The sequence below is a fragment of the Serinus canaria genome, chromosome 2, assembly GCF_022539315.1.
Source record: "Serinus canaria isolate serCan28SL12 chromosome 2, serCan2020, whole genome shotgun sequence".
Lineage (NCBI taxonomy): Eukaryota > Metazoa > Chordata > Aves > Passeriformes > Fringillidae > Serinus > Serinus canaria.
Genome location: NC_066315.1, coordinates 66,692,263 through 66,719,387, shown reverse-complemented (window position 1 = coordinate 66,719,387; position 27,125 = coordinate 66,692,263). Strand labels below are relative to the sequence as shown.

Below are 27,125 nucleotides of genomic sequence, written 5' to 3'. Positions count from 1 at the left end.
TGCAATTTGGATTGCAACTTTTTTCAGCCAGAAGGCTGCAAAATAAGCCTGTTTGAAGTTTTGTCCCAAATGCTTTGACTTCAAGAGAAGAAACTGGCAGCAAGAGCAGAAATAAACACATTGCTGCATTGTTCCAGCAGGCACCAAGGCAGGACTGTGCCGGGCAGTGAGTAGGTGTGATTAGCTCATTTGTCATTAGTTTAACACCAAGCAGAAAGCAGAAATTGAAGTACACGGAAATAACACCCTCCAATTCTGAGTGCCTTTTGTTTATACCGCATTGTGGGAAGCTGAGGGTGCATTGGCTCACTTAACCCTTTTGCAGGCACGTATGTTGTAAGTCCTGTGTCCCTTGGAGAAAGGGAGGAACACCTCCCTCCAGAGTGTTAGCAAGAGACAGAAGTGATCCTGCAAACTACCACCACCACCATGAAGACATCAAATGCTCTTCTTTTCATCTTTGTCCTGCTTTACATCAATGCCAGCACACAGTGGCCTACGCACACAGTCTGCAAAGAGGACAACCTGGAAATATATTACAAAAGCTGTGGTGAGATTTTTTTTACATTTCCATTTTCCTTTTAGCTGCTCAACAGAGAGAATTGTTCTTATATACAGTGAGTATGCTTAGAAAGCCAGGCAGTGAATAGAAGGGTTACACCCCCAAACCTGAACTGGGTTTCACATCTAAAATATTTTTCGTATTTCAAGTACAGTTGGTTTTGGTTCACATACACACAAACCTAACTGTATTTAGAAGATAATAAAGAGGAAATAATGTAACAATTCAGAATAACAAACCACCGTGAAAAATCCAGTTTAGCATGAAAGAGATTACTAAGATCTTTATCTTGAAGTAAGGTTAAAAAAAATAGGAAGACCATAGGTCTTTAAATTTTTTACCCTTGGGATGAAACAGGCTCTTCAATGCACTGATCTTCTGCTTTCCTAATGTGCAATGAGGCTACGGTGATGTGCTTTCTGTCCTCCCACTAGGAATGACAAGGGACCCAGTGTGACAGTGGGAAGGATTCATGTTCTCTGCCATTGCCACTGTGCTTAGCGAGACTTCAGCAGCAGCCCTTACCAGAGGCATTTCCCAGGGATCACACAGGGTTTTGTTTGTTCTTTAAATCTGTAGAGAAGTAAAGGAGCAAGCGACCCTGGAATTGACTGAAAATGAATTCACTGAATGGTGCCTGCTTTCCACCTCTTGCTTTTCTGGCCGTGTGCCTTGCCTATTGTACTGATCTGCTTTACAACTGGGACAAAGGGAATTAGATTCACAGACGCCTCATTCATTTTCCGCACGTGATTTGAAAAGCGATTCATGGCAAATGAACACCCTAGAGTTTGTTTTTCCAATTCATCCAGTTACAAAGGGTTTTCCCGGGGGCTTTTCCTCGCCTGTAGCTTTCATGCGTTTTTGCACACCCATTAAAATAAAGCCAGTGAGGGACAAGAGAAGTAAATAAATATTTGTAATGCTATTCTTTACCGGCCCGCTCCCAGGGGACTAAAGTCAGGCTTCACTTTCTATAAATGGGTATCATGCATTAAGAAAATATTTAATTAGATATTGAGTACAGACTTTGGTATTGCCTTCATTTCAGAAAAAATTTATTACGTAAGTGAATTCTGTTCCCTCAACAGGTCTCAGTCAGCATGAAATGCCTTGACACAGAGGCAAGGCTACAGTCTGAGTGAATTCAAAGTATGATGAATTTGTCTGCTGGCATGTGCCAGTTAAATGTTGCTTCTTACAGTGCACATCACTGGCCTAGCCAACAATATGCATTTGTTTAGAGTCATTTGTTTCTGTCACTTCCTTTGGTTTACCATGAACAGAAAGATAAGAGGTACATTCATTCAGAGGGAATTCACAGCTTGAGAAGCATGAGCCAGAGATCATAAAGGTCAGGTCCCACCACTTAGAGTGGTCATCGAGCACTGGGCACAGCTATGGGAGATGAAAAGATTACAGAGATGTGGAAACAATGCAAGAATTAAATAAGATTCCATGTTTGAAGTCAGGTTCCTTTCTCCCTTACTGCTCTGTCAGATTAAAGTTGAGACAACTCACAACTGCCATCACAATGTCCTGCCTTGCCTTTTTCCAGAGGCTACCACGTGTGTAGCATCAGCCCAGGATACACCATCTGCATTGCTGCTGATGCAGTTCATAATCCAGCAGTTTGCATAAAGGAGAAGAATTTAAGGTGCTTGGGGTCAAGCCCCAAAATCTACAGGTCAGAAGGATCAATCCAAGTACACTAATCCACATCTGCTTCAGAGAAGACCCTGTCCTTACTGAGCTCACTGGCAAGCTCACAGTGGTGCACAAGGTGCTGATCACCCTTTCAGAAGAAGGGGAGCTTTGCCCCTACTTCATTTCACTGTAAGCCAGAACTAGATGGGCACTACATAACTCCATTTTTCATGTGTCCTGCCAATTGTTCTCACCGAGGAGGACACAGGCTTGTCAGTGTTTGACAAGACCCTTTCCCATCAAATCTTCCCATTACAAATTTGAAATGGCAGCAACTGCAGAGTTGATACTAGGCAACTGCCCACACTCTTCAGCTATTTCAGAGGAATACTGCTCCATATGTCCCTCCAGTGTGAGAAATCCCTTTGATATTTCTTGCTCCACTGAAGATACCAGAGGATGTCCCGTTTAGGGGATAACAGGAGCCACAGTGAAGTAACAAGTACAAAATCTTGGGTAAAGGATTGTCTTTTTGCTTCAAGAGGGTGAGGATTTCACCTCTAATGTTGTTACTATAGACTCTAGGAAGCTATCAGGGAATTAGGATTGAATCAAGTAAAATATAGGGATGTTAAAAGAATTTTTACCAAGTACTTCACAACTTATTTCTGGAGCCTAATGTCCTTTCTCAACAAATTATTATAATTCAATTTGAGCATTTAAAGAGGAGCCAAGTACCCATTTTTGCTTTGCTGTTTGTCAGATCCTCTCCTATAATGCAGTAAAAATCTGACCAAATTCAAAAATATGGGCTAATGTAACTGTGATTAATGCAACAGAGAAGTTTAGGTGGATAGCTGAGAAAGTGAAGCCATCTCCTATACCCAGGAGTAAGTTGCAATTACTGGTCACAAGCAATTGCTCTAGCTGCATCCTGCTCCTATAGCATGTAAGATACAGGCATGCATCAGGCCCCCAGCCTCAGCCCATGCTCTGGATCCTATAGAAAGCATCCCCATTCCCACTCAGCCACATCAGACTAAATGCTCTGTAACCAGGACTCCAAGTCATGCATCAAAAGAAGGAGCTAGACAAGATCTTAGTGATCAGGATAATGCAACTGTAAAAAAAAAATCTGACAAAAAAAGCTCAGCAGCAAGTCCATGGTAAGAAAATCAAGCTGAGAGGTAGGTGGTCTAAAAGTAGAGTAAATAGACAGTGTGCTGCCTCTTCTATGTAACCACAGGAGACATAACACCGAGACAGCCTATAAATAGCAAGACATTTCCTATTAGGGCCACTCTTCCTCCCAGGAACAAGTGACAAAAAAAAAGGAAGATCTCAAATGACCACAAATTACTTTAGAAACCTGGGCAGAGATCCTGAGATAAAAGCAGCACAGGTTAACATCTCTGACTGAGAAAAGAGAACAGTAATTGGCAAGTCTATGCACAGACATGAAAAGAACCTGCTACATTAATGGCAAATTTCTACCCCTTTTAATTTCACTGTAATAATGCTTTTGATCTTTCTAGCTACATTATAAAAGGCAATTGTCTGGGAAGGGAAGGGCAGGTAGGCAGTGGTAACAAAGTGCCCTGGGCAGATTCCAGTGTTATTTGAGTAATAGGCATCCACTTGGAAGTGCAAAGTGCAATGCAGTCAGAGACAACAAATCATAACTCCCTAACACGTCTACCAGCACCTGCTTCTAGATCATTCATGTAGAGCCTAATTGTCTTAATTAGACATGAAAACATTCTTAGTATGTAGTGTTCAAATGGGACCCCCCTTCATAAGGGAAAGCAGATGACTGCTCCTGCAGACACATGAAAAATATTTTCCAACTATTTTTACAGCTCTTTCTTGAAATGTTAAGTGGGCCTGTATTAACACTTTAGCACTTCAGAATGCCTGCTTTTGTTTCCACCAGCAAGCTTGGTGATTATCTAATTAAATTATTTAGATTAGAACCTGGGCAATCTTCAGGCCTTCTGCCTGAAACTGTAGGTTTCTTTACAGTGCAGAAACAAACACTGATAAGACAGAAAGTTCTAAAAAAGGATATGGACAGCATCAACCATTAAGGACTCTGTTTTCTGTGCACTGAATAAATAACAGGGAATTTCAGGGAGTTCTTCAGAAGAGTCAAAGCAGTAGTATTCAAAGATAACATATTCAGAAATATTCCCAAGACTACATAAAACACTACTTAGACCACGTGAGATTTTTAAATATAGACAAACTTTTTTCCCCAATTCATATCTGATTTTGTTTTCTTTTTCTGAAGCAAGGTTAATAGCCATTAAAGTTTCAGGAGAAGGAGCAAACAATCAGTATTCATTTCAACCTTCTGAATTAAATATGAAATTGGCTGCACCCTTCATAAGTTTTATATCTGTATATCTACAAATTTTAAAATAATAAAACATATATAGGGATATGGTAAACATTTGCTATAATTCATGTCTTCTGCTAGACAAAGAACCAGGGCAATCTGGTCATCTAGGAAATTATTTTTACATGACAATGCCTCTTCCAAAACAGAGGAAGGTCATGCTGAACTTATATCCAGTGAGCTCCATATTTGCTTGCATAGTTCTATGTCACACTTGAAACAGGGTCAGTTCTATAAACCTTTTTCCTGGCCTCCAGCGGCACAATAGGAGAGAGTAGCACTACCCACTTCAGTACACACTCGGGTTAAAATGCATTTGTAGATAGAGGAAATCTCATTTGTAAGGATTTTCTTTTAATGTGTGAGCCTCAGATTTGGATCTCTGTTAAAATGGCCCCTGAACTCAACAGGGTGTAGAACCCATTCTGGTCAGATAGTGCACTACAGACATGCTCCTGTCAAACTCTGTATTAAGGGAACTTTCAGTGCTTAAAATAAAACAAGTGAGACCAATTAGCTCACAATTTCCTGATGATTTGTCTGTCCTTTATGAAGAGTTTCAGGCTGACTAGGGTCCCCCTCACACACTCATTATACTTTCTCCTACATACTAAGAGATCAAAGATACTATTTTTCTTAAATTCCACTTGTTCCTTTTTTAAAAATGCAACTGTAACTTCAGGTGTATTTTTAAAAATACACCTGCTCATTCAGCAATACCAACTGGTAAACAGTACTGTTAAATTGGCACTAATTTTACAGCATTTCACCTTCTGTTCTCTATGTCAACCAATGTAACTAGTCCTTTTCCATTTTGACCACACACCTATATCTTTACTTAAAGGATGTAAGTAATCTGATAGCTTCAGCTGGGAAAGAAAGGTCTGCGAAAATGTTCTCACTGATGCCTCTTCAGGGCAAAAGTCCTTCCAGACGCTTGGTAAAAAGAGTTTCTTTTTCCATTATTCTTTGGATTTTTGGCAGACAGATTGAGCCAGATGCTTCTCTTGGACTTATTTATTTATTTCCCTCAAACAGTCTCCAGCAATTGCTTCTGCTTCTAAATTATTTAAAGCCACACGACACCAACTCCCCTCTGATCTTTTGTTGCATAGATTGCTAATGGGCAAACAATCAAAGAACTTAAGAATTCCACTTGAAAACAATTTTTTTTTTTGTGTTTACTCTGTCCAAGCCATCTTACTGTCATAGCTTTGCTGTTGAACTCATCTGGTATAATTTACTTATTCCAAGGGAAAGACCAGATGTGTACATGTAAATTTCTGGCACCAGATCCTAACAAACTGAAACTATCATCAGAATCTAGGTAGCATAGTTATGAGTGCACATGCAAATCTTCTTTTAAAATTTTGGTCCCTCCATGAATTAAAACTATCCCATCTATTTCATTCTCCACATCTCATTAGAGGATTTAAACTTTCTTTTTTCTATGTGAACTCTTGAGGTGATTCTGAACACCCCTTCTTTCAGGAGGGGAGAGTACTTAGTAAGTTTTAAAATGTAAATGACATAGAGGAGCAGGAGACAATTTCATACCTCCAAGGTACTCTGGCAAAAAACATTAGATTCAGTACCTAGACTTTAAATCTTTCAGTAAAATCAATATTAATGCTTTCAGTGAGACTAGCAGTGGAGAGAATTAACCTCAGCTGAACTTCTCCCACCAGGCTTTAAATTCTCCCATCTAATTCAGTTCTCAGTGGTTCCCTCACAGAGCCAAATTCTTCACCAAATCAATTAGGTCATGCACCATGGACTGCAAAAGAGGGTTATTTATGTTAAGCAGAGACGGCCTCTCCTGCTTATCTCTAGCTGATAAATCTAAACTGGTTGGCATGTTTTTCACCTACTCACTTTTGTCATGTCTTTGGTTGCTGTAGCCACTGAATCACCAAGGTAGATGTAAGGATGATGGTAACAGTTCAGAAGGCAAGCCACAGAAAACAATGTTCTATCCTTTGGAAACATATAGGAGAGACATACCTAAAAAATGGCATATTACATTACAGTTAAGAAATACTATGGGCAAGGAAATATTGTCATTTGCTATTGGATACTGAATCTGAGCCTATGGACGGAGCACTCTAATACACTAAACAGGTGAGTCACAGCCATTTTACCAGTTTGATAAAATTTGAGATTAACTCCTGTATTACATAAAGCAGAAATTATCAAAAGGTTTATGCTCTTGCATAAAGTCAGGAGCAAAAACAAACCACAGTTGATTATAAGTGTTCCTATGCAAAGCTTTCTCTGTAAGCCTCTAAGCAATAAAGCATTGCTACACTTTCTTGACGTTGCCACATCATCTCATCTAAAGCTGTCAGCAAGGCCTCAAAATATATCTGGACCCTACTATGCTTACAGTTTAGCAAAGAAAATAGAGGCAGGAGATCCGACACTCACAGCAATTTAATATCTATTGGGAAAAAAAATCCAAAGTATTCTAAGAAAAAATAACACATCAAAATGGAAAACCTACAGCAGCATTATTGTGTGTTGGTGTCACTGAACCAACTTTAAGGAGGCAACTTAAAACTAGGAAGTGCCCAGCAGGGACAAGATGTCCAAATGCCCTTTACAGATTCACCACTTACCGAATCAAAACCCTTTGGTCTGTTCCAGATGCTGCTTTTAGACTCAGGAGAGCTTCTAGTTGCCAAAAGCTAGCATTTTGAAAACTACCACAAATTATTCAATGCTTCAGTTTCTTCTTCACCTGAAGATGGATGGCTCCTGTCAAATGATCCAACAGTGATCAGGCAGGTGGGAACCCAGCTAGTTTCCTCAGCAGAGGGAGCATGCCATTCCAACTGTAGCTAACTGCCATGCTCCTGTAGTGGATTTAAACCCATCATGGGAAAATGGGAACATTTAGCCCATTTATATGCTGCTGATTACTGTTCTGTATAATCAGCGGTGTAGCTGCTATCCCAGAGCATGGCATGTGTCTGACAGCAGGGCAGTTTCCAGCAACGTTTGGTTCTATTTCTGACACAACTCTGAAAGTCTGTTGTGAATCCCCAGTCATTCTGGCAAGCACTGATGTCCAGAGATCTCAGTCTCAAGTACAGCACTATGAAAAAATTATTTTAAAAAAACCCCAACACATTGAAGAGGGAAGAGACAGCTCTGATTAGGAATACAGGCAGTTACTGTAAGCATTTTATTCATCCAGTGCATGGTGTTTTCTTACCAACAGAAGAACAAAGACTTTCTCTCTAATACAGTCCCTGCTGGGCCCAGATTAATGCAGTATTTTCTTGTTACACTGCTGTAGTTGAAGCCTGCCCTGTCTGCCTTTCTCTCTCAAGCTAACTAGGACAAATAAGGATTATCAAGTACAGATGTATGTGTGCTATCTCTCAAAGCCTGCATCTTTCAGTTTTGTCCTCTTAAACAGGCTTGGATAAAGCTTTGTCATACCACACAAAGCACAGAAACTCCCCTTTCCCAAATATCACCTCTGGCAAAAGCAAGGGAAGAGCTCTTCAGATACTGAGACTCCTCTCAAGCCTCAGCCAACAGTTTTAACAAGCTTGCTCTCAGTAATGGTGGTTCAGGCAGGAAAAGGCAGGGAGACTCAGGGCATGTCTTTGAAAAGGCTGCTTGATGCATGCTAGTGACACCCCCATCCCCAAACACAGCCCTGCACCTGCAGAGAGCCCCTCACACCTTCTGTCTTCACAGGAGCTTCCCTCCGCCTCTTTACATCAGCCTGGTGCCAGAAAATCTCTTCCTCTCCTCTCCACTTGACATTTGGAGAAGCCTTCTAAGTTACTGTTTCTTAATATTTGCACATTTGGACATCAGTTATACCTCGCAATGAGTTTTATTTGAAATATCAAAATATTTCAAATATTTCAATATCTTTTATTTAAACTAACTTTGTAAGACACTGAAATCACCTTGCTCCAAAACTAAGGTCACAGGCATCAGCCAGTAATGCCTGTGCCTCAATCTAACCAAGAAATATATAACTGCTCTATGCATTACCAGTGTTCAGTATTCTTGGGAGAGGACTGGAAATCATTTAACTTCCATAAAACTTGCATAAACCCTTTTTAAGGTCACATTTTAAGTTTCATATGCTAGTGTTCTGGGCTTTTTTAGTTTATAGATTACACTGAAACCAAATCTTCAGGCTTCTCTCTACAGCCATGTTGGTTTTATCAGAAAGGAAGCAGAGTTATTCACTTAATTGGACATCTCCAAAAGCTTTGGAGGTTTAGGTTTAAGCAATCTTAAGTTGATAGCACTGTTTGCAAAGGGGAACTCCCACAGCCTGTAACCTCAGGACATTAAGGATACACAAACTCTAATCTTCTCTATTCCTTCTCCTCTATGTTACCTAAGCAAGCCAGAAAAGTTCAGGTGATAAAACATACAGTGACTTCTGCAAATGAGGCCAGAGTGACTGAACTGAACCAGGCCAGACTTTCAGTCTGAATAAGGCAAAAGCCTGGAGCTGGTCATGGCTAAGTCAAATGTCTTAGGATGAAGCATTCTGATGATAAAGTAGATACAGCCAGTGTGAGTCTCACAATTTATTCTGCTCTTCCCTGAACAGAACACCTCTGGATGTGGCAGTGGCATGCCGTGAAGGCAGGCCTAAAGGGAAGTTCATTAAACTGAAGGTGCTCAGGGAAATGCAGATGCATAACCGCAGAGCTGCTAATTCACCTGTTGCTTCTTCCTCAGTAGCCTATAAGTAAATTCCAGTGGCAAATATAACCTTGAACATTCAGGTTAATTTATTTAAATAGAGATTAAAGGGAAATTGTTGAACGAATACATAAAGTCTGAAATCCCAAACAGTTCCTCATTCTTTCCCTCTCCTTTCATCACCTTGAATGTTGTAAAGACTAATGATTTAATTTTATTAAGAGCTTTGATGGTAAGGAGTATTGGGTAATTGCTAAATGTTTCTTCCTTGTGCTAATTTCCATCTCCTCGAGCACCAGCTTGTCCTTTCCTGACCCTAGCCAAGTGCAGTTGTGCTATTTCATTTCATTCTGTGGCTTATCTGCTCCTAAAATTATTATTTTGAATCACCCAAAGCTAACCAGTTTGGAGGGTCTTCTTACCACTCCAAGGCTTACAGATGTGGACTTTTACAAGCAAAGCTCATCTGCTTGCTGCTGCTATTTACTCATACCACTGATTTTCATGGTCATATGGAAACAATGTGATTTTAGAGCAGATTCAGAAGAGAGGGAAGCCAGTACAGGATAGTAAAAAAGACTGGGGGGAGGAGGGGAGAGGGGGGAAGGGAGAGAGAAGAATAAAAGACAGAGACTGTTGTACACCAGCACAGCAAAATTCCTAGAACAGGTGCTTCCCATCTGGCTGTGCAGTTCCTGTAATGCCCAGTTAGTCATCTAGCAGCTCAGGCTCTGAGGGACATTGCCACAGTGGGTTAGCACATTATCATTCCCAGCTGTCCACGTCATCCTGTGTTCTGGAGATCTCCTCCCAGGAGTGTATAGGCAGCCCCAGCTCACAGCCCTGTGCCTTCCTGCAGACCCATGTTCAGCAGGGGCAGGAGCCACTGGGCCCTCAACTGCAGTAACCAGAGCACAAAAGGGAGCTCCCATCTGTTGTCCTTGTCACTGAGGTTACACTGCTCTAAATATGTCTGAGCTAATCTACCTATGAACCTTTTGCCAAGAACAAAAGCAGGGGGGAAAAACTCCAGAAAGAAAAGTTCAGGAACTCATCTGAGCTTCCAGGCTATGCTACACACAACTGCTCAGTCTCCTAAGAAAAACCCAGCCAAACCCATCGCTGTGAGCACCTTGAATAATAAGTCAGGCTGAAATCTGCCAGTGCTGTGGAAAACCTCATTCCAAATCAATATAGGAACAAATCTCCATGAGGGTACTTGGGCAAGGGTGAAATGGGTGGTGGGATGCATGGGCTCAGCTGGCACTAAGCCTTGTCAGGGGTGATGGATAGCAAGATGCCAGGTACATCCCAAACTCACCCCTTTCCACAAAGCAGGATTGTACTACAGAAGCCAGCCTTCAGCAAAAGCTGGACATTCAGTGCTAGATACAGTTGGGAGCTCAGCCTCAACCACAGCATCAGTTTCAAATAACAGGTCTGGAAGATCTTGGAGTGCATGGATGGTTTACAAAGCCAAAGACTTTCCTGTTTCCCAGAGCACTAGCCCAAAATTTAGTACTGCCTAGAGAGAAACTTGAGTCAAAATTCTGCTTCCAGACACTTTTCGTGCTAGCTGTAAATATGTTGCAGCCTAAGTCCCTCTCACTAGATACACAAAAAATGCCCTTTTCCCCCTCAGTAAGCAGATTTTCACTGATAAACCTCAGTGTGTTTGCAAAATTTCCAACAACATTATGTGTTGGTGATTTATCAAAGCTGAACTGGAAAAGCAAAATTCTGCAACCAGTTAAAGAATTTCTAGATTTAATTATGGGAGAGCAGATTGAAGAGAGTAGGTGGAGGGAAGTCTGGGAACATACAGTACTGTGCACCATGAAATGTTGCAGGGAAGTGGAAGGCTGAAGGGCAGCCCCACATATTTTAGAGATCTAACAGTAAATGTTATTGCTCTGCACATGTGAAAGACATAACATGTATTTTTTTCAGTCTAACCAGCTCACTTCAAACTGAGGCAAACACGGAAGAATAAGTATTAAACCTTCATAGGAGACCCACAGTGATAGGAGATACACAGTTGTACCTCTGAGATGAAAAACAAAAACGGCAATTGCCTTGAGTTGCCTTGGCCACAGGAGGCACTCCTCACAATTTAAGGAAAGAGGGGTATGGCAGAATCCCTTAAAGCCCAGCTGAATTTACAGATTCCTTCATTTGTCACGCAACTAAAACCCACAAGTTTCATTAATTTTGTTATGGTAGCAGTGTTCCTCCATACATGTTTGGGAATCCAGAATCCCTGGCACCACAGCTTTAGCAACACAGCCATTCTTTTAATTGATTTCAGCAGGAGGTCCCCATATATGCCACAGGATCTAAGATTGCAAAATTGGATTGCTAAATCTGAACAGGAATTTCCACAGGGATGGTCAGAAAATTAATTTGGGTTCTTTTGGCAGTGGAAAATTTTACATTTGTCAGCAACAGAGTAACTACACAAAATCCAAGTGCTCCAACTCACAAAATTTTTTCTGGAATTCCTCATGTGTGTGCTTCCACACTCTCTTCTTCTCTGAGGACCAGACAGCATCCTCTGGATATGTCAGGATCCTATGCTGCATCAATAGCAGTGCAGTAAAAGACATCCAGGGCTACAATGCACTATGAAATGTATCATCTGTCAAAGGAGCTCAACCCATAGAAATAAACAGACATCCAAACTAAAATAACCCTGAAATCAGGGTCATTATAAGAAGCACAAGCTTTCAAAAAAATCTTGGTTTCATGAACACACCCTTTCCACTCAGTTACTGCTGAGAAATTTTAAACTAAAAGCTCAAATTCTAGCCTTAACGCCACAATTTAGTTTGTTCATTAAAGTACAGCCTAGTCTCTCTGAAAAGAGAAGGGTATTATGTATGTTCTACTGCCATGTTTGACCATAACTCCCTCTTGAAACTACAGAACCAACAATTTTAGTAACTTGACAACCAGCACTATTTGTAGGCATCAATGTCCAAATTGCTCTGAATCTGAGCAGCTGCTTCCTGAACCTTATCATCACACCACACACAAAACAGAAACAAGAGGGGCTCTAGCAGAAGTCCGGAGGAATGCGGAAGCCAAGCCCCGAGAGATGGTAGAAACCAGAGGGGAAGAAGGAGTAACGGCCCTGGAGAAAAGAGAAGTTTGACATTCTTTCCAGCTGGAGCAGGAAACTGCTCTCCTAACCGATTCCAACAGCTTCTGAAGCTGCAAAAACAAAGCTGGAACTGACAGGAATAAGAAAAAAAGAGGAAAGACAACCCTCTGACTGTGGCCACATTTGATAAACGACTGCAGGCACTAACTTTTTGTCCCAAGCAGATTATGCAACTGCAGAGACTGCTTTAGTGGTGTGGAGGACAAAATCCAGCACAGGGACATAGAGCTTTAGAAATATCAGTTCTTTTTATCTCCTTCCTTTGAACAGTCATTTTAATTTACCCAAATTTAGGGCTCGGCTGTTAGCCCACACTGATAGTCTGTGGGCTCACAAAGCCTGGTTTAGTTAGAGCCCTACAGGTCCACTCAACACTTTCATTCATTCTGTGATCTCCTCTAAGCAACCAGGTTTTGGTCACACAGGCTTGCTGATTGCCAGCTGCTACAGCTGTGGGGCACTGCTGCAAAAACAGGGTTGGATTATGGGCATGCTGGCTCAGCCTCACAGAGGACACTTGTAACTCAAGTTTCACCACAGCATCAAAGGAAAATTCTCTCAACCTGTTATTTTCAACTCAGTGAGAAGATTAGTTCAAGCAACAATAACTTAGAAGCAGAACTCAGTTCCCAAGCCTATATTTATCACTACCAGGTCTGAGTAAACCAAGGAGCCTATGGCTGCTTCTGCACATGCCACAGTTGCTTCTCTTTTTTCCACAGAGAACTACGTTGAATGCACAGGCTGGCTGGAAAGCCATAATGAAGGACAAAACTATGCCTTAAGCAAGTTTAAGGCTCAAGGTATTTTTCCAAATTGGCCAAATCTTTCCCCTCCTGCCACAGCTTTGGAAAACAATTGCACATTCTATTGGTTGTGGCAGCTGAGCTGTCAGTGGTTGCTGCTGCCTGTCACCAGAGAGTGACATGTCAGCAAGCCTTCAGGCACAGCATCAGGTCTCATGGAGGCTAGCAAGGAAGAAGGTGGAAGTGGTAGGAAAACCATTATGCTTTTACAAGAGTTTTAGAGCTTTTTGCAGAGAAAGGGATAATGCAGGAATTGGAAAGAATCGCATTCATTATAATTATCAAAGGGCTCCCTTTGGCCCCACAGGTCTGCTGATGTCTCCCAGAAAAGAAGAAATGTAGAATATTTTCTGGCTTAGGAATATTACAGGATGAAGGACCCAGAAAAAAAAGTACTACAGTATCTCAGTTAACATAATTTTATTTTCAGTTTTGGACTATTCATCCCACTCCAGAATTCAGTTTCCTAATCAGCTTCACTAAGACATCTTGTGATGCAAATTAATTAATAAACATCTTCATAACCAATTGCTCCTCAGTGGTGAGGAAGGAATGGCAATGTGCAGAGTTTGGGAAGAGCAGTTGTGCTGAGACTTCAAAATTGAATAAGTATTGGCCACCCGCATTTGTGGGGAGCTTTCCTTCTTTGAGCTTGGTTCATTTTCCCACACAGTAGATTCTAACCTCTCACAGGTTATCACCTGAGTGTACTTCAGACTGAAGGGGCAGGAAGGACAGAAGTAGCTATTTAATGCAGGGTATGTGACCTCTGAGCACTTCTTGAAGAACTTTTAAGAAATATGTAAATTTTTTATAAATTTCTATATTTTATATATTATATATACAGTCTCAATAAAGTATCTCATTAAAGATACAACTTGTAACCCACTACTTTGTGTCTTCAAACAGATCCCCAGCAAGATTTTGCTCTCAGCATTGACCATTGTCCTGATATTGCAACCCACACCTTTAACATCAGAGCTGCAACGGTCCTAGGTAAGTGAATTGCTATTTTCTCATGCTGTACACAGGTAATTCATGTGTGAGTGCTGGTATTAAGAAGAAAGCAAGGGTGACAATCTCCTATAAAATATGAATGGTCTTCATTTCTTAGAAATTGCAAGATCTGTGCAGAGTTACAAAAATGTCAGTTCTGTTATCAGGTCAGCCTCAGACTACATCTGTCACCTTAAAGAGGTCATATCGGCTGCTCTAGAGCTCATCATCTTCATAGCTAAGTCTTCTGGGGAGAGTCTTGTTGACTCTCACACACATTGTTGTGTCAGTACCTCACCAAATTTCCAAGGCTGTGACCCTTGCAGGTAGGGGTCTCTAGGGACTCCCACAGAGCAACGTGGGGATATCCCTCTGTCCCTCCTGGGCATACAGGAGAAGTGTTCTGGGAAAGTGCTGGCCTGAGGCAACAGTCACACCATCAGTTTGCCACCTGCACTAGCTGAAATTATACCCTTCAGCACCTGACTGATCAGCAATAAAAGATAAAAACTGGGTGCACAATTTAATATGAGCCATAGCTTGCTTTGTGATTCTTTCACGGGAAAGCCACCTCTTGCAGACCTGAGCCCCAAGCTCATCTAGGTCCTGTACTACCAGAGCATAAATATGAAAGTGCTGCTGTTTGCTCTTGGTGTTGAAAATAAATTTGTGTGCCAAGTGTCTTTTAGCACCTGGGAATGCTTCCTTGCATGCAAAAGTTCTCCCTTCCTGTGAGACAAATGCAGGCTATTTGTCTAGGGAGCACCAGTTTTCAGGTGGCTGCAAAGGTAAACAAGCCTGAAAAAAATCACACTACAGATGTTTGCAAATACTTTTCCCACACGTCAGAGTACAGGACCTCTGTCTAAATCCAGTAGCCTCACTGGCTCTGCCTGTGGGAGCAAGCCAGGCACAAGCAGGCAACCTCCAAGCACTGCCAAGCTGCTGTGCTGGTCCCTGGCACAGGTTTGGCTCAGGTCACTTACTGTTTTCCCAGGCAGCAGTTACAGGAGACAGGTTGCTCCCAGGGGCCCGTTGGATATGATCCCTCTGCTAAGAACACAAGGAATGTTTAGATGTAAGGACAGGAGATTTGCTACACCATTTGACCTCAGAGTCAGAGGTCAAATAATAGCAGTTCTCTTGATTGTTAAATAAACTATACCCCATATAGTTATGGTATAGTTTATTTAACAATCAAGAGAACTGCTACTATGTCCCCTGCCATATACCTTGAAGAGCCTAGAGACCTGTTCCTGAAGAACAGATTTCCATGTATCAGGAGCCATCCATGGAGAGAAAATGTCTAATGGCTCAAACAACTGGGAGTTAAAAATAGATTCTTTTTAAAAATAAAGTTTATCCTTGCACTTTCTCTGAGCTCTCTTTCTGCTTTGTGTGTAGGACACAGCATCAAGGAGCTCTATGTCAAGCTGGAAATGATCGTAAATGGAAAGACTGTCTTAACCTACTCTGAGACGCTTTGCGGGCCGGGTCATTCTAAGCTTATTTTCTGCGGAATGAAGAAAGGAGGTAATTTAGGTGGCACTCTCAGTGTTTGATGGCAACTGAATACTCCAAGCAGGATGTGCCTGCTGTGCTGTTGACTGCACCAATACATTGTAATGTTCTGTTTACTTCACCAGCATGTTAATGGTGACAAGAACGCAGTAGGACAGAGACATTTTAATTTAAGGGCCTGCTTTTGCCCCCAACCTGTTTGCTTTCTTTACCTTTAATCACAGAATATTACACACCCATGGGATTTCAAGTCCATTAAAAATAACTGTGGTTAAGTGACCCCCATCCACCAGCAGGGAGGTTCATAAGCCCTATTTAGAGGCATGTGTTTGTCATGTGAGCAAGAAGTATGACAAAAATAAAGGCTAGTTCTGTAAAAGAAATGGCTCAGCAAACAAACAACTATTCTGAACATGTTCTTCACTATTAAGCAAGTCACACCTCTTGTCCTTAAAGGCAATTTTTAATCACTTTATGAGGAAATATGCTTGAATAAGGATATTTGGAACAAGATACTATTTGCTACCATCTGTGTTTTGCATTTTCTTTCAGTTCAACATGTGCCTATGCAGCAGTCAGATGAATTCAGCTCATGCCAGTCACACTGTCAGCTGGCAAAGACTTGCTCTAGTTGTAGAGTGCTATTGCTTGCCCCTAGAACCACACCCCACACCCCCCCCCCCACCACCAGGCAACTTTGGGCCCAGGTGAGCCCAGGCTAGGTAGTGCCAAGATAGCTGTGCCATGTCTGGAAGAGCTGTGGTCATGCTTCTGTACTGCAGTAAGCATGTATCCATTAATTTTTAAATCATGATCATCTATTTAGGCTGATTTTATAAAAAAAACAAGTAGAGCCACAGGGAAGTTTGAGTTTTTAGAGCACCATATAGTTACAAAAGCTCTGCTTTCCTTGAGTCACTGGCATCTTCAAGCTGCAATAACACTGCAATAACTCATGCACAAGGGCCATGAGTTTAAAGACCATGCACTGCACTACTGCTAAGACAGCTCCTGGAAAATTAGACATTTCACACTGCACAACACTATCACAAAGAATAATAGAGAAATGCTGCATGAGCAACCAATTATGTAAATCCTGTAAACCAGATAGACAAAAAAATTAAATTCAGAAGTTTCTTCAATTGTGTATTGAATTACAAGAGGAGAAAACCCACCCACAGACCTACTGAAAAACTATTTTATTCTGATGAAGTACTTAATAATATCCTTTAGTGAATACATTAAGGAGAAGTAGAGTCAGTCCTGAGCTGAGCACAAACTGTTATTCACTCATTAAGCTACAAAGCCAAAACCTCCTGGGGTTTCCAAGTCTCTTAATCTTAAACTGACAGGCGATTGTTTCTGTTAATTGAAGTAGATTATGACATAAACACATAGTTGGTTGTTTAAATAATACTATATATCTTCATTTAGAAGTACCCCTATTTCAATGCAAAGACGTCTGCCATGAACTTTTTAATACACACCCTCACATCCAGTAGCTGTTTTTATTTAGTAATTAAGTCACAGTGGGAAAGAAGTGAACTTTCTCAGGCAGGTTCAAACTGAAAATGGGGTATTTCTTAATTAGTTGACAGTCAAATCTACCTCATGTTTTAGGGCAGAGAATTGAGCTGAAGACCAATTTAAGGCAGTTCAGGCACAATTTACCATATTTGCACAGCTGTAAATCTAACCTAATGTCTGTGCAGGAAGGGCAACTTGTGAATGGCCAAGTATGCAGACTATTAAGACAGGACAGCAGAGAGCCCTTTCAACTGAAGTTTTCATGGAGAGCCCCTTTTTCCCTGTTGTATGAGCAACATCTGGCCAGACCTGACCTGAGTTTAAATGTAGTTTCACACAGAATTTGCTTGCCTTTCACAAGGAGGCTAAAAATTGCCTGCCCCTCCCTGTCCAAAATTAGATAGAACATCATCCTTCTACAGGTTTTGTTGATCCATTTACTTGTGGGGAAAAGCAGAGCAGAAGTTACAAGAAAAAGAGACTTTTAAGAGCCAGTTGTGGCAAAGTCTTAGTTATTTGAGGAAAGTATTTATTTATATTTGCTGTCCTATAATGCTACCATTTTTTCATGACTGGAAATACTCTGTGCTGGAAAGACTTAAAATAGTTGGAGATTTCATGTTCATCATAATCATATAGTATTTACTATTTTTGTTAAGCAAAGGTCATGTCTGGCACTGCTCACTCAGACTCATAAATAGGATTCCAAGATTTTCTTTGAGCTATATGTCTGTTGTGAAGTTGTTAGCTCAAAGTTTGCAAGGAAATTTGCCATCGCCTATTTAGGGACAATAGCAACAAAATTGCTAAATTATTTGTGACATAACATGAACTCAGGCCTTCCTCTTTTTTAGTAGAATGTGCTGGTTATTCCCCATTTCCTTCAAAGAAAACAGTTATGTAAGATTTAACAGATTTCCCAATGCAATCACTAAAATCAGAGTGGAAGATCTACCAGGGTAATATTAAGCAATGTGCCAACCACAGCTTGCAGGCTTAGGCAAAGCTACTTGACAAAAAGACAGCTGCCTCTTCTGCAAATTTTCTTTTGGGCTCAACTGACATAGGCACCATCAGAGACCTTGCACAATTCCTTGTGCACATACCCCAGCTCATAGAAAAACCCCCACCTTGCTTCAGACCTCCATTCTTGTACATTGTTGTCCCTTTCAGTAGGTGTTACAGTGAGCAAGTTTCTAAAACAGTATTTGTGAATAAAAGTAGGAACATAACACAAATTAAAGGACTGGCTATCACATTGAGAATGTTGGTAGCTGTTTCTGAGAAAGCAGCTATACTACAAAGCTAGGTGTTTGGGCTGACACACTTACTTAGCCTCCTCACCTCATCTTTTCCTCACCAGTAAAAAGAGTGAATCTTTCTCACCTGGCCATGTATTTACATATGTTTTTTCCCACTCAACTATACATCTATAGCTGGCTGTTATTCACATCATTCCTACATCCATAGCACCCACAGATGCTGGATGTCAGTTGCATCAGTGCAAGATTGTGTCCTAGAAGAACTCCAACATGGAGCATTGAAGTTCTAAAAATATTTAAAACATAGAAAAAGGAAGAGGTGGGTGCAGATGTACAGGGCCTTTATATAGAATAAGAGTGTGAGAACACATAAAGATTTTCAGTGAAAGGAAGATTTGAGAAAGAGGAGTGAGAATTTCATTATAGGTGTTTAGTCAGGAAGTAGAGGCATCTTCATGACAAATGATAACTAGTAATTTCAAGTAATCCTCAGGAAGTTCTTACTTACACATTTGAAAGCTCTGCCTCAGACTGGAAACTCCTAAAGGCATGCTCACTAACAATGAAAAGGACTAAGTCCCTTTTGGTAGAAACAACAGTGAAAAGCTGATACAAAAATATAGTAGTATCACCTTGATTCAGTGGTACAATAGAAATATTTTCTAGGCAGTTCTACAAAAATCACTTTCAGATAAATCTATAAGAAAAAGGACTGAAAGCAAATCACTGATGACAGCATCCTTGACAGGTACCATAAATTACCAGCAGACAAAAAAAGAAAAAGGGGAATATTTAATTGGAAAAATGCACTCATGCTTTATGCTCTTCCAAATGTGTGAGCATTGTTTGCAACCATATTTGGGCTTTTCTCTAGGAAGACCATAGAATTCTTTCAATAAGATAGGCTCAGTGTTTGTGACAGTTATGCTTACTGCAGCAGATGTGTTCATCCTCTTTCAATGGAGGAATGTAAAAATGTATGAATATGTGGAGAAAAAAATGCATAATAAGGATGCTGTGATAAACTGCAGTCCTTCAAGCCTTGGAGGAGGTTTACACTTCTGGAATTATAGTAGAAATCCCCATGCAACTGGAACACTGAATGGTCTTTGAAAAGCCTGATCCACTGAGGAAGTTCCCATGGTCCAAAGTGAATATGAATGATAAAATTCAACAGATTTATGAATCCATAGTATTTCCTGACAGGTCTCAACTAGCTGAAAATGAAAGCTGTCCTTGCTTTCCTATAAGGACACACTTTCAAAGCAGCATAGTTTCCCCCTCCCCATTGAAGCAAGGAAGGTTACAGGAGTTTTCTAAAGGACTGGTTACAGAATCACAGAATTGTTGAGGTTGGAAAGTCATTTGAAGATCATCTAATCTAGTTTCACATACTCCAGACAGGGCCACCTGACAGCCAGTTGCCCAGGATCATGCCCAGGGCAAGATTTTTAAATATATCCAAGGATGGATGCTCTACAACCTCTCTGGGCAGCCTATGCCAGTGCTGACTCAAAAGTCTCTCCTGATGTTCAGGAGAAGCCTCCTGTGTTTTAGCTTGTGCCCACTGCCTCTTTGCCCTGCCACTAGGCTCCAGTAGAGACAGCCTGACTCCATCCTCTTTTACAACCCCACTTTAGGTATTTGTACATATTGATGTGCTGTCCCCTAATGTTTTTGTTCTCTAGGCTGAACAGACCCAGCTCTTTCAGTCTCCTCATTGGAGAGATGTTCTAGTGCCTTAATTGTATCAGTGGCCTTTCACTGGATTTTGTCCAGTACCTCCATATGATTCAGCTGCACCACTGCAAGACCCCTGGTTAAAAAGAGCTAAATAAGGGTAAAGCTGAAGCATAAAGCAGCAACTGTAGACCTCAGACTGGACAAGCAGCACCTGCTGCTTCATATTTGAAGGCTCCCTAAAAGATTATACAGCCCATGACAGTGATTTCTTTGGTAACAGAGCAAATGCATAGCTACAACATATCAGAACAATCCAGGAAAACTTCTCAGAGTGGGCTGAGGCAGAGCCCTGAGACTGCATTCATCTAGTTGCTTTATCACAGTGAAGTGTGTGGGGAAAAATAGCTTCTACCTACACTAGATGAGAGATTAGCATTGCCATCATTTCAGAAGCAAATTTATGGCCTGATGACACCTACTTCATTTTAAAATACAGGCTTTGCAGAGCCTGAATTCTGCTGCATCTATGTTTTCAGATTCTGGATGGCTTTCTGAGAGCCTAGATGAGATCCTAACAAGCCACGTGATCCAAGAGAATCTTCCATGTCCCCATGCAAAAGGGCTTTGGGTGATTGTTCACAGCCCAGTTTCCTCTCCACCCTCCTCTGCTGTCATCCAAGATTTGCTAGGCTGTGAGTTGACTGAAGAAAAGGTAGTCCTGCAAGGCTCTCTACTGAACAAAAGGACACACAAAGCAGAGCCCCAGCACTGCATGGCCCACACCACCCTGAGAGGGCAGCTCCCAATATGCCTTAGATCACATTGACACACACAACACCAAGGGGAGTCACTCATCATTATGCAGTCTTCAGTGCCTTTAATTCCCATTTAGAGTCTATTAAAGCTGTGAACCAAGAGGTGGGCTGTACTGTATTTTTAAAATTTTTGAGTCACTGCACACTGCAGTGGAGATGTGTCAGACTCCTGGGCTCTGGCTCCATGCACAGAAGCGAGCAGCGATGGTGACTGCTCTCTGAAAACAACAAGACTTCTCGCTGTCCACATGAATTAGCCAGAGATGCAGAGGGGATGAGTACAGTACAAGTGCTGTAGCATAGCTGATCAGTTTGAGATTGACAAGCCAAGACACACTTGTTCTGTTCTCTGTTTTGGGATTAGGTTTTTCAAGGCAACACTGAGTTGTTTTGCATCTTCTCCACCTCCCAGGATCATCAGGGCATTACATTAAATAAAATTCTCACTAATGCAAACGTGCAGAACGCTAGTGATATCTCAAGTTTCTCCTTTTCCTAGTTTATTTTATTGTCATGATTGTTTCATAGAATAACATTTCACATCATTTGTGGGAAAAACTTTTGTGGACTGTTTTCCAAGTCCATACATGGTGAGATGGACCATACAGTCTAAAGATGTTACAGAGCTTTTTTCCAGCCTTTCACAAGAAACAGTTTAAACCAACAGTGAGACTAGACTAAAACTCTCTAGAAGTGACAAGCATCAAAATGCCAGCACATACTCATATAAACATGGTGAAACACTCCTCTGTCACTGTCAAAGTAAGGAATATTTCATGACACCTACAAAAAAGAATCCTTAAACAGTTCTTAGACTTTTCCATGACTTGTGTGGGGCAAGTTGTACAAGAATTCTGAAATACTGAAACATCTACAAGTTTTATTTTCAGTCAAGTCTGCACAGTTTGGCCCAGTAAGCTATGAAGAAGTAGGAGGAACTGCAGCACAGCTTGCTAATTCTCTCCATTAATGCCAAAGTTGCCCTTTCTTCAACAGCCAAGAGCAGGCATGCCTCGTACGATTACGGAGATGAGGACTGGAAGGTGGAACTCCCAGGCTCTATTCCAGTCACCAACACGGTTGTGATGGCTCTAATACCTCATGTAACTTCTTGATGAACACTCCCTCAGCAGAGAGACAGACATGTTCTTATTATTTTAAAGTCATGTTCAGCAAGCAGTCACGAGTCCACACCTACAGAAATACTCAGCTCAGATGGGTTTTTCTAAAAGTCACCAAAACAGTACAGTTCAACTGCTGCAGCTGCAGGTGTTTAATAGTTCATGCTGAAGGACTTGAGTCTGGCAGTCCCCCCCTCCCCTTTCATTTTCAGGGTGTGTGATGACATAGGTACTCCCACATGGTTGTGCAAAGATGTGCCACCTTTTCCATTCACATGGGCTGCAGATGCTCCTTGAGCCCAAACTCTGCCTTGCTTTCCCCATAAGGCAGTAGACATCCTGATATTTCCCTCAAGGGGGCTGTTGCAGAACTGTGTATGGAGCATTTTGCAGTTTACTTGTCACTGGAGGCTTTGAAATGTCATTACCAAAAAAGCATCTATGGTCAGCTGACTTTTTCCTTCCTGTGCTGCATATCTAACCATCCATCATCATTGTTGCTTTCCAGAACATCTCTATTATGAGGGGCCAGTCACACTGGGAATCAAAGAAATCCCTCAGGTAAGTTGTTTGCTGCTGTGTTCCCAAGCAGAAGGGCTTTCCAGATGAGGTATGCTCAGAGGACTACCAACAATCATCCCAGCACATTCCAGGCTTCCCCAGGTGGCACACTGAATCTGATAGTGTTCTATACAAATAATCTTTTTCAATATGAAATTAAGTGGCTTTGCTCATAAAGAGTTATAGAGGCACTACTACCCAGCAACAAAGGTCTTTTTTTCAGGATAGCAGATGTCTTTACCAGCATTAAGTCAGACAGCCATAGAGTTCTTTAGTAGGCTCCCCCTCTCTTACTCTTAAAATAGCAAGAAAATAAGCAGTTCCAGGGGACTCCCAAGAGACCAAGGCTGCAATTTTGCTCAGCCCTTAGTGAACTGAACAATTTGGAGAAGTTCATTCATCCTCTCTGGCTATAAAGGCATTTTAGATAACTGTTTCAATTTAATGTGTTCCACTGTACATACATGGTGTCAGGCAGAGAGAACAAGGTCTTCTAGGTGGCGACTGAAGGTACAAGTTATTAGGCCAAGAATACTTTCTCTGAATTTATGGAACCTTAAAATAAGAAAATAATTTCTTAGGAAGGTGAGAAAACAGGCAGTACTCTAGGCACTGCTCTGAATTTCCTGGTCATCCATTGCAGATGCTTTTTACTGGCCTTCTCCACACACAGTTAAGTCTCCTAGAAGCTCAACCAAACCACACTGCAAAAAAAAGCTAAATTCAAATGCTGAATGCAACAGTCTCTTAACTGCATGAAGATATATTTGATCAGTACATAACAAAGGATTTCTTAGAGGCATACAACGAAGAGACTGAACTGAGGGGAAGAAGGCAAAGTCTTTGATTATCAAGGCATCTTGTTGAGAATGTAGCAAAGAAAGGATCACAGTCACCACTGAAAAAGCATAGAGTTCAGGTGGTCAGTCAAATACCCCTGGGATTTACTTGGAGAGGCACAGCATGAGCTCTCAGTTCTTCAGCAGCAGACATAAAATATATGTCAGAAGCTCAAAGATGAGGTCTGGGATCTGCTCAGCATTGGATGGCTCCAGGCAGAAAAGGAAAACAGGATCAGAACAGGGTTACAGAACAAAGATATGAGTACCAAAGAACCGAGCTTGCCAAGACCTGCAGAGGTGATAACAGGGATAGCTGGCTTCTGGGAAGATCGAGCCTCCATAAGTGCTACCATCTCATATGTCTCAATCTTCCTTTGGTGATAGCAGCAACCAGGACTTTCATTTTCCCACAGGGAGCTGGACCCCCCATTATGCAGGCTGTTATCCCACCCTAACCAGCCTGCTTCCCCAAAGGCTTTACTCACAAAGGCTGTGTTGAGCACTAACTTTTGGTGTCTCACACGGAGTGCCTGAGCTCACATCAATCATCATCCTGCTCCAGGAGCAGATTTACTAACATACTTACATAGTAAAGCCTCAAGACAAACTGAAGAATAGGTTTTAAACCAAGAAGAAGCCATAGAAACATGCACACAGACCAGTAAAACTACAGTTCTGGGCAAATTAGCTGAATTTTCAGCTAGTTTCTGGAGCCAGAAACTCCAAGACTGATCACAAGCCTCTTTTAATAACATTTTTCACCACAAGCAAAAAAATTATTCTGAAGGAGAAAAAAGAAATCTAATCACTAATAAGCAATAGAAATTAGTTATTATGAAGTCTCTTCCATGAATTAAACTATAAGCTTTTAGAGAGTTAATATGCTTGTGAGAAAAGGAATAGGAAGCCTCTTTTGTTAATTAATCAGTCAGGCAAATAACACCATCCTCCCATGCTGACAAAAAGGAATGATTCCATACAGCAATCATCTTCTGCTCATTGCAAAGAACAGCCTCATCCTAGAAGCCTGAGGTGTGTTTGCATACTCCACACAGGAGTTACAACCAGGCTCTATTCTCAGGACCATGTTGCCATTGGACCTCTCTCTAAATTTAGATTTTACTCTTAACTTGAACCTCTCTGTGAGGACACAGACCAGGTATTACTTTAAAAATCCCATTGTAAAAGGCAAATGCCGAGAAGCCTGACTCATTTTAGCCATGCCTCCTTCTACTCCACAACCAGAAGGGCTCTAAACAGGGCAAGAGCATTCTATGTTTCAAAGCCAGGAGGTCACTGCTGCCAACCTCTCCTACCCCACATTTTGCTCTCCTCCGTGCTCCAGCAAAAAAACCCAGAAATATTACTGCAGTGCCAGCAATATACAGTGAATAAATCGAGTTCACCTCTTCTTCCAAATCTGTTAAAGCCACCTTGGTCACCTCCCTGTACTGGCTTCTCCAGTATCTGGAGAGAGACATTTTGACCTATACAAGATAGCCATGGCTTTTTTAAGCTTCAGATTTTTTTGTTTGGGTTTTTTTTTTTTTTTTAATTATATAAGTTCTCCTCAAAGCCTGAGTTCATACTTTCAACTACACAATTGGAAATTAAACTACTTCTTGTTTTATTATATAGGAATTCATTATAGATTGAGTCATCTATACATACACGTCCCCCAGTGTGCTCTGTTATAAAAATTCATATCACTAACACTGAACAACAAGATTCATGTAAGAGAAGTGCCAGAGAGCTGAGCACCTGTTTTTCCAGTTACTAAACAGCACAGGCATATTGTGCTTGCTTATAAGAATTATGAGAATTTACAAATTTACAGAATTTACAGATTTGAAGGGAATTTTTAATGCAGCAAAACATTTCATTGCCCTTGCACTGTTTAATTTTCAGTTTGTGCTGTCAGCATTGATATCCCTGAGGAGAGTATTTGGGCAGAAAATATGGGTACATCCTTTACCACCTCTGAAACATTTGGAGCAGGAAGGTTTTGGAGGAACATGATGGGAAAAGAATTGTTCTCTTTCTAAAAAGAGGAGTCAGAAATTTAAGCAGTTATATAGTACTGATGGGCTAATCTCTTGCTTTGCATTTTTCTCATACAGGGAGATTACACGCTTTCAACAAAGCTGACTAATCAAGATCACGTCATTGTCGCTTGTGCCGATTTTACTGTGAAAAATTATTTAGACTATTATTAGCAACAAACCAATTTCATGAAAGCTACAGACTACCAAAACTATTCAAGTCCAGTAGGCTGCTTGCATGCTACAATGATTCTGAAGAAAATAATCCTCACATGGTGATTCTCATGCTGTTCCTCTTTATAATTTGCTATTTTCAAGTTACTAGATCCTCTAGTGGTAATTTTATCTCTAAATGCACACTGTAGCCTACTTTTTTCTTCTAATATATACAGCTGTAAAAAGAAAGTATCCAATACCAACACTCTCATCTTAGGATGAAAATAGCATGAGGCAGAACAGGCGAGAGCCTAAACACTTTTTGCAATAAGTTATGGAGGTATCCATTTCTAACACAGGCTAGAAGATGACTTTCACATATATCACATATTATGCAGTTACAGAACTCAACATCTTAAATCTTCTCTGGAGCCTGTCTGGAGATTCCACTAGCACAGCTTTTGTTATAATCACAGAACAAAAGGAAATAGGATGAACATGCCTTTTCTCTAGTGATAGATGTCATGTCACTGGATTCATATCATTCTAGTCTTCTGGAGTCTGTCTGGAATTTTTTGTTCTGTAATGTGTTTTTAAGTGATGCGTGAATCATTCTGTACTTAGGCTATGAGCTCTTCTTGCTTCTCAATAAATTCATAATGAAAGACTGGTCTTTCTCATTTTTTGTCATGATTCTTGGATCTCTCCAAAGTTTAAGGGGGGAAAATGATGATGAGGGAAACAAGTTCAGAAAGCACATTTTAGTTATGAAGTATCAGTCATGTTTACACATATTTTATATTCACAGAGGAAAAACTGTTCCTTGCTTTGAAGCCTCAGGAGAAGTAACACAAATTATATTCCAAGTGCAGCACATCCCCAAACCATCTCATTCCAGGAGCCTTTGTAGCTGACATAACTGATGGGTTATGGGCCAGCATAGGGCAGCACATGGGATGAGGATCTTGGCTTGGAGAGTGTAGAGACCTGTTTGGGATCCTGCCATGGAGTAGGGTTGAGTTATGATTTGAAAAGGTATAGGCAGGAATCAGAGAGACAGGAGGCTCCTGAAGCTGAGCACAAGTTTACAAAGGCTGGTCACAAGCACTGGGCTGCATCACTCATGTTGGAGAGGTTCAGCATGTACAGCTAGGGCAGCTGTGGCTCACATCTGGCCACCCAGGAGCTCTGACATATGGCCTCCATCCTACACACCCACATTCTGCAGCTCAAACAAATTCCTGAGCAGCCAAAGAATCCCTGGTGCACAGATGACCAACACTTCAGAGTGGCCAAGAGCTAGCAGCAAAGGAGAGTCTCTTGTTTTCTTCTTGTGC

At 41.1% G+C, this 27,125-nt stretch overlaps 1 protein-coding gene across 1 annotated transcript; it reads left to right on the top strand.

Moving 5' to 3' along the window:
* Window positions 1–235: 235 nt before the first annotated feature.
* Window positions 236–26,455, top strand: LY86 (lymphocyte antigen 86). Its single transcript, XM_009090056.4, has 5 exons — window positions 236–550; window positions 14,172–14,258; window positions 15,663–15,791; window positions 22,696–22,748; window positions 25,711–26,455. The coding sequence occupies exons 1-5, from the start codon at window positions 430–432 to the stop codon at window positions 25,804–25,806; spliced, it is 486 nt and encodes a 161-aa protein (XP_009088304.1). The 5' UTR covers window positions 236–429; the 3' UTR covers window positions 25,807–26,455.
* The last annotated feature ends 670 nt before the right edge of the window (window positions 26,456–27,125 follow it).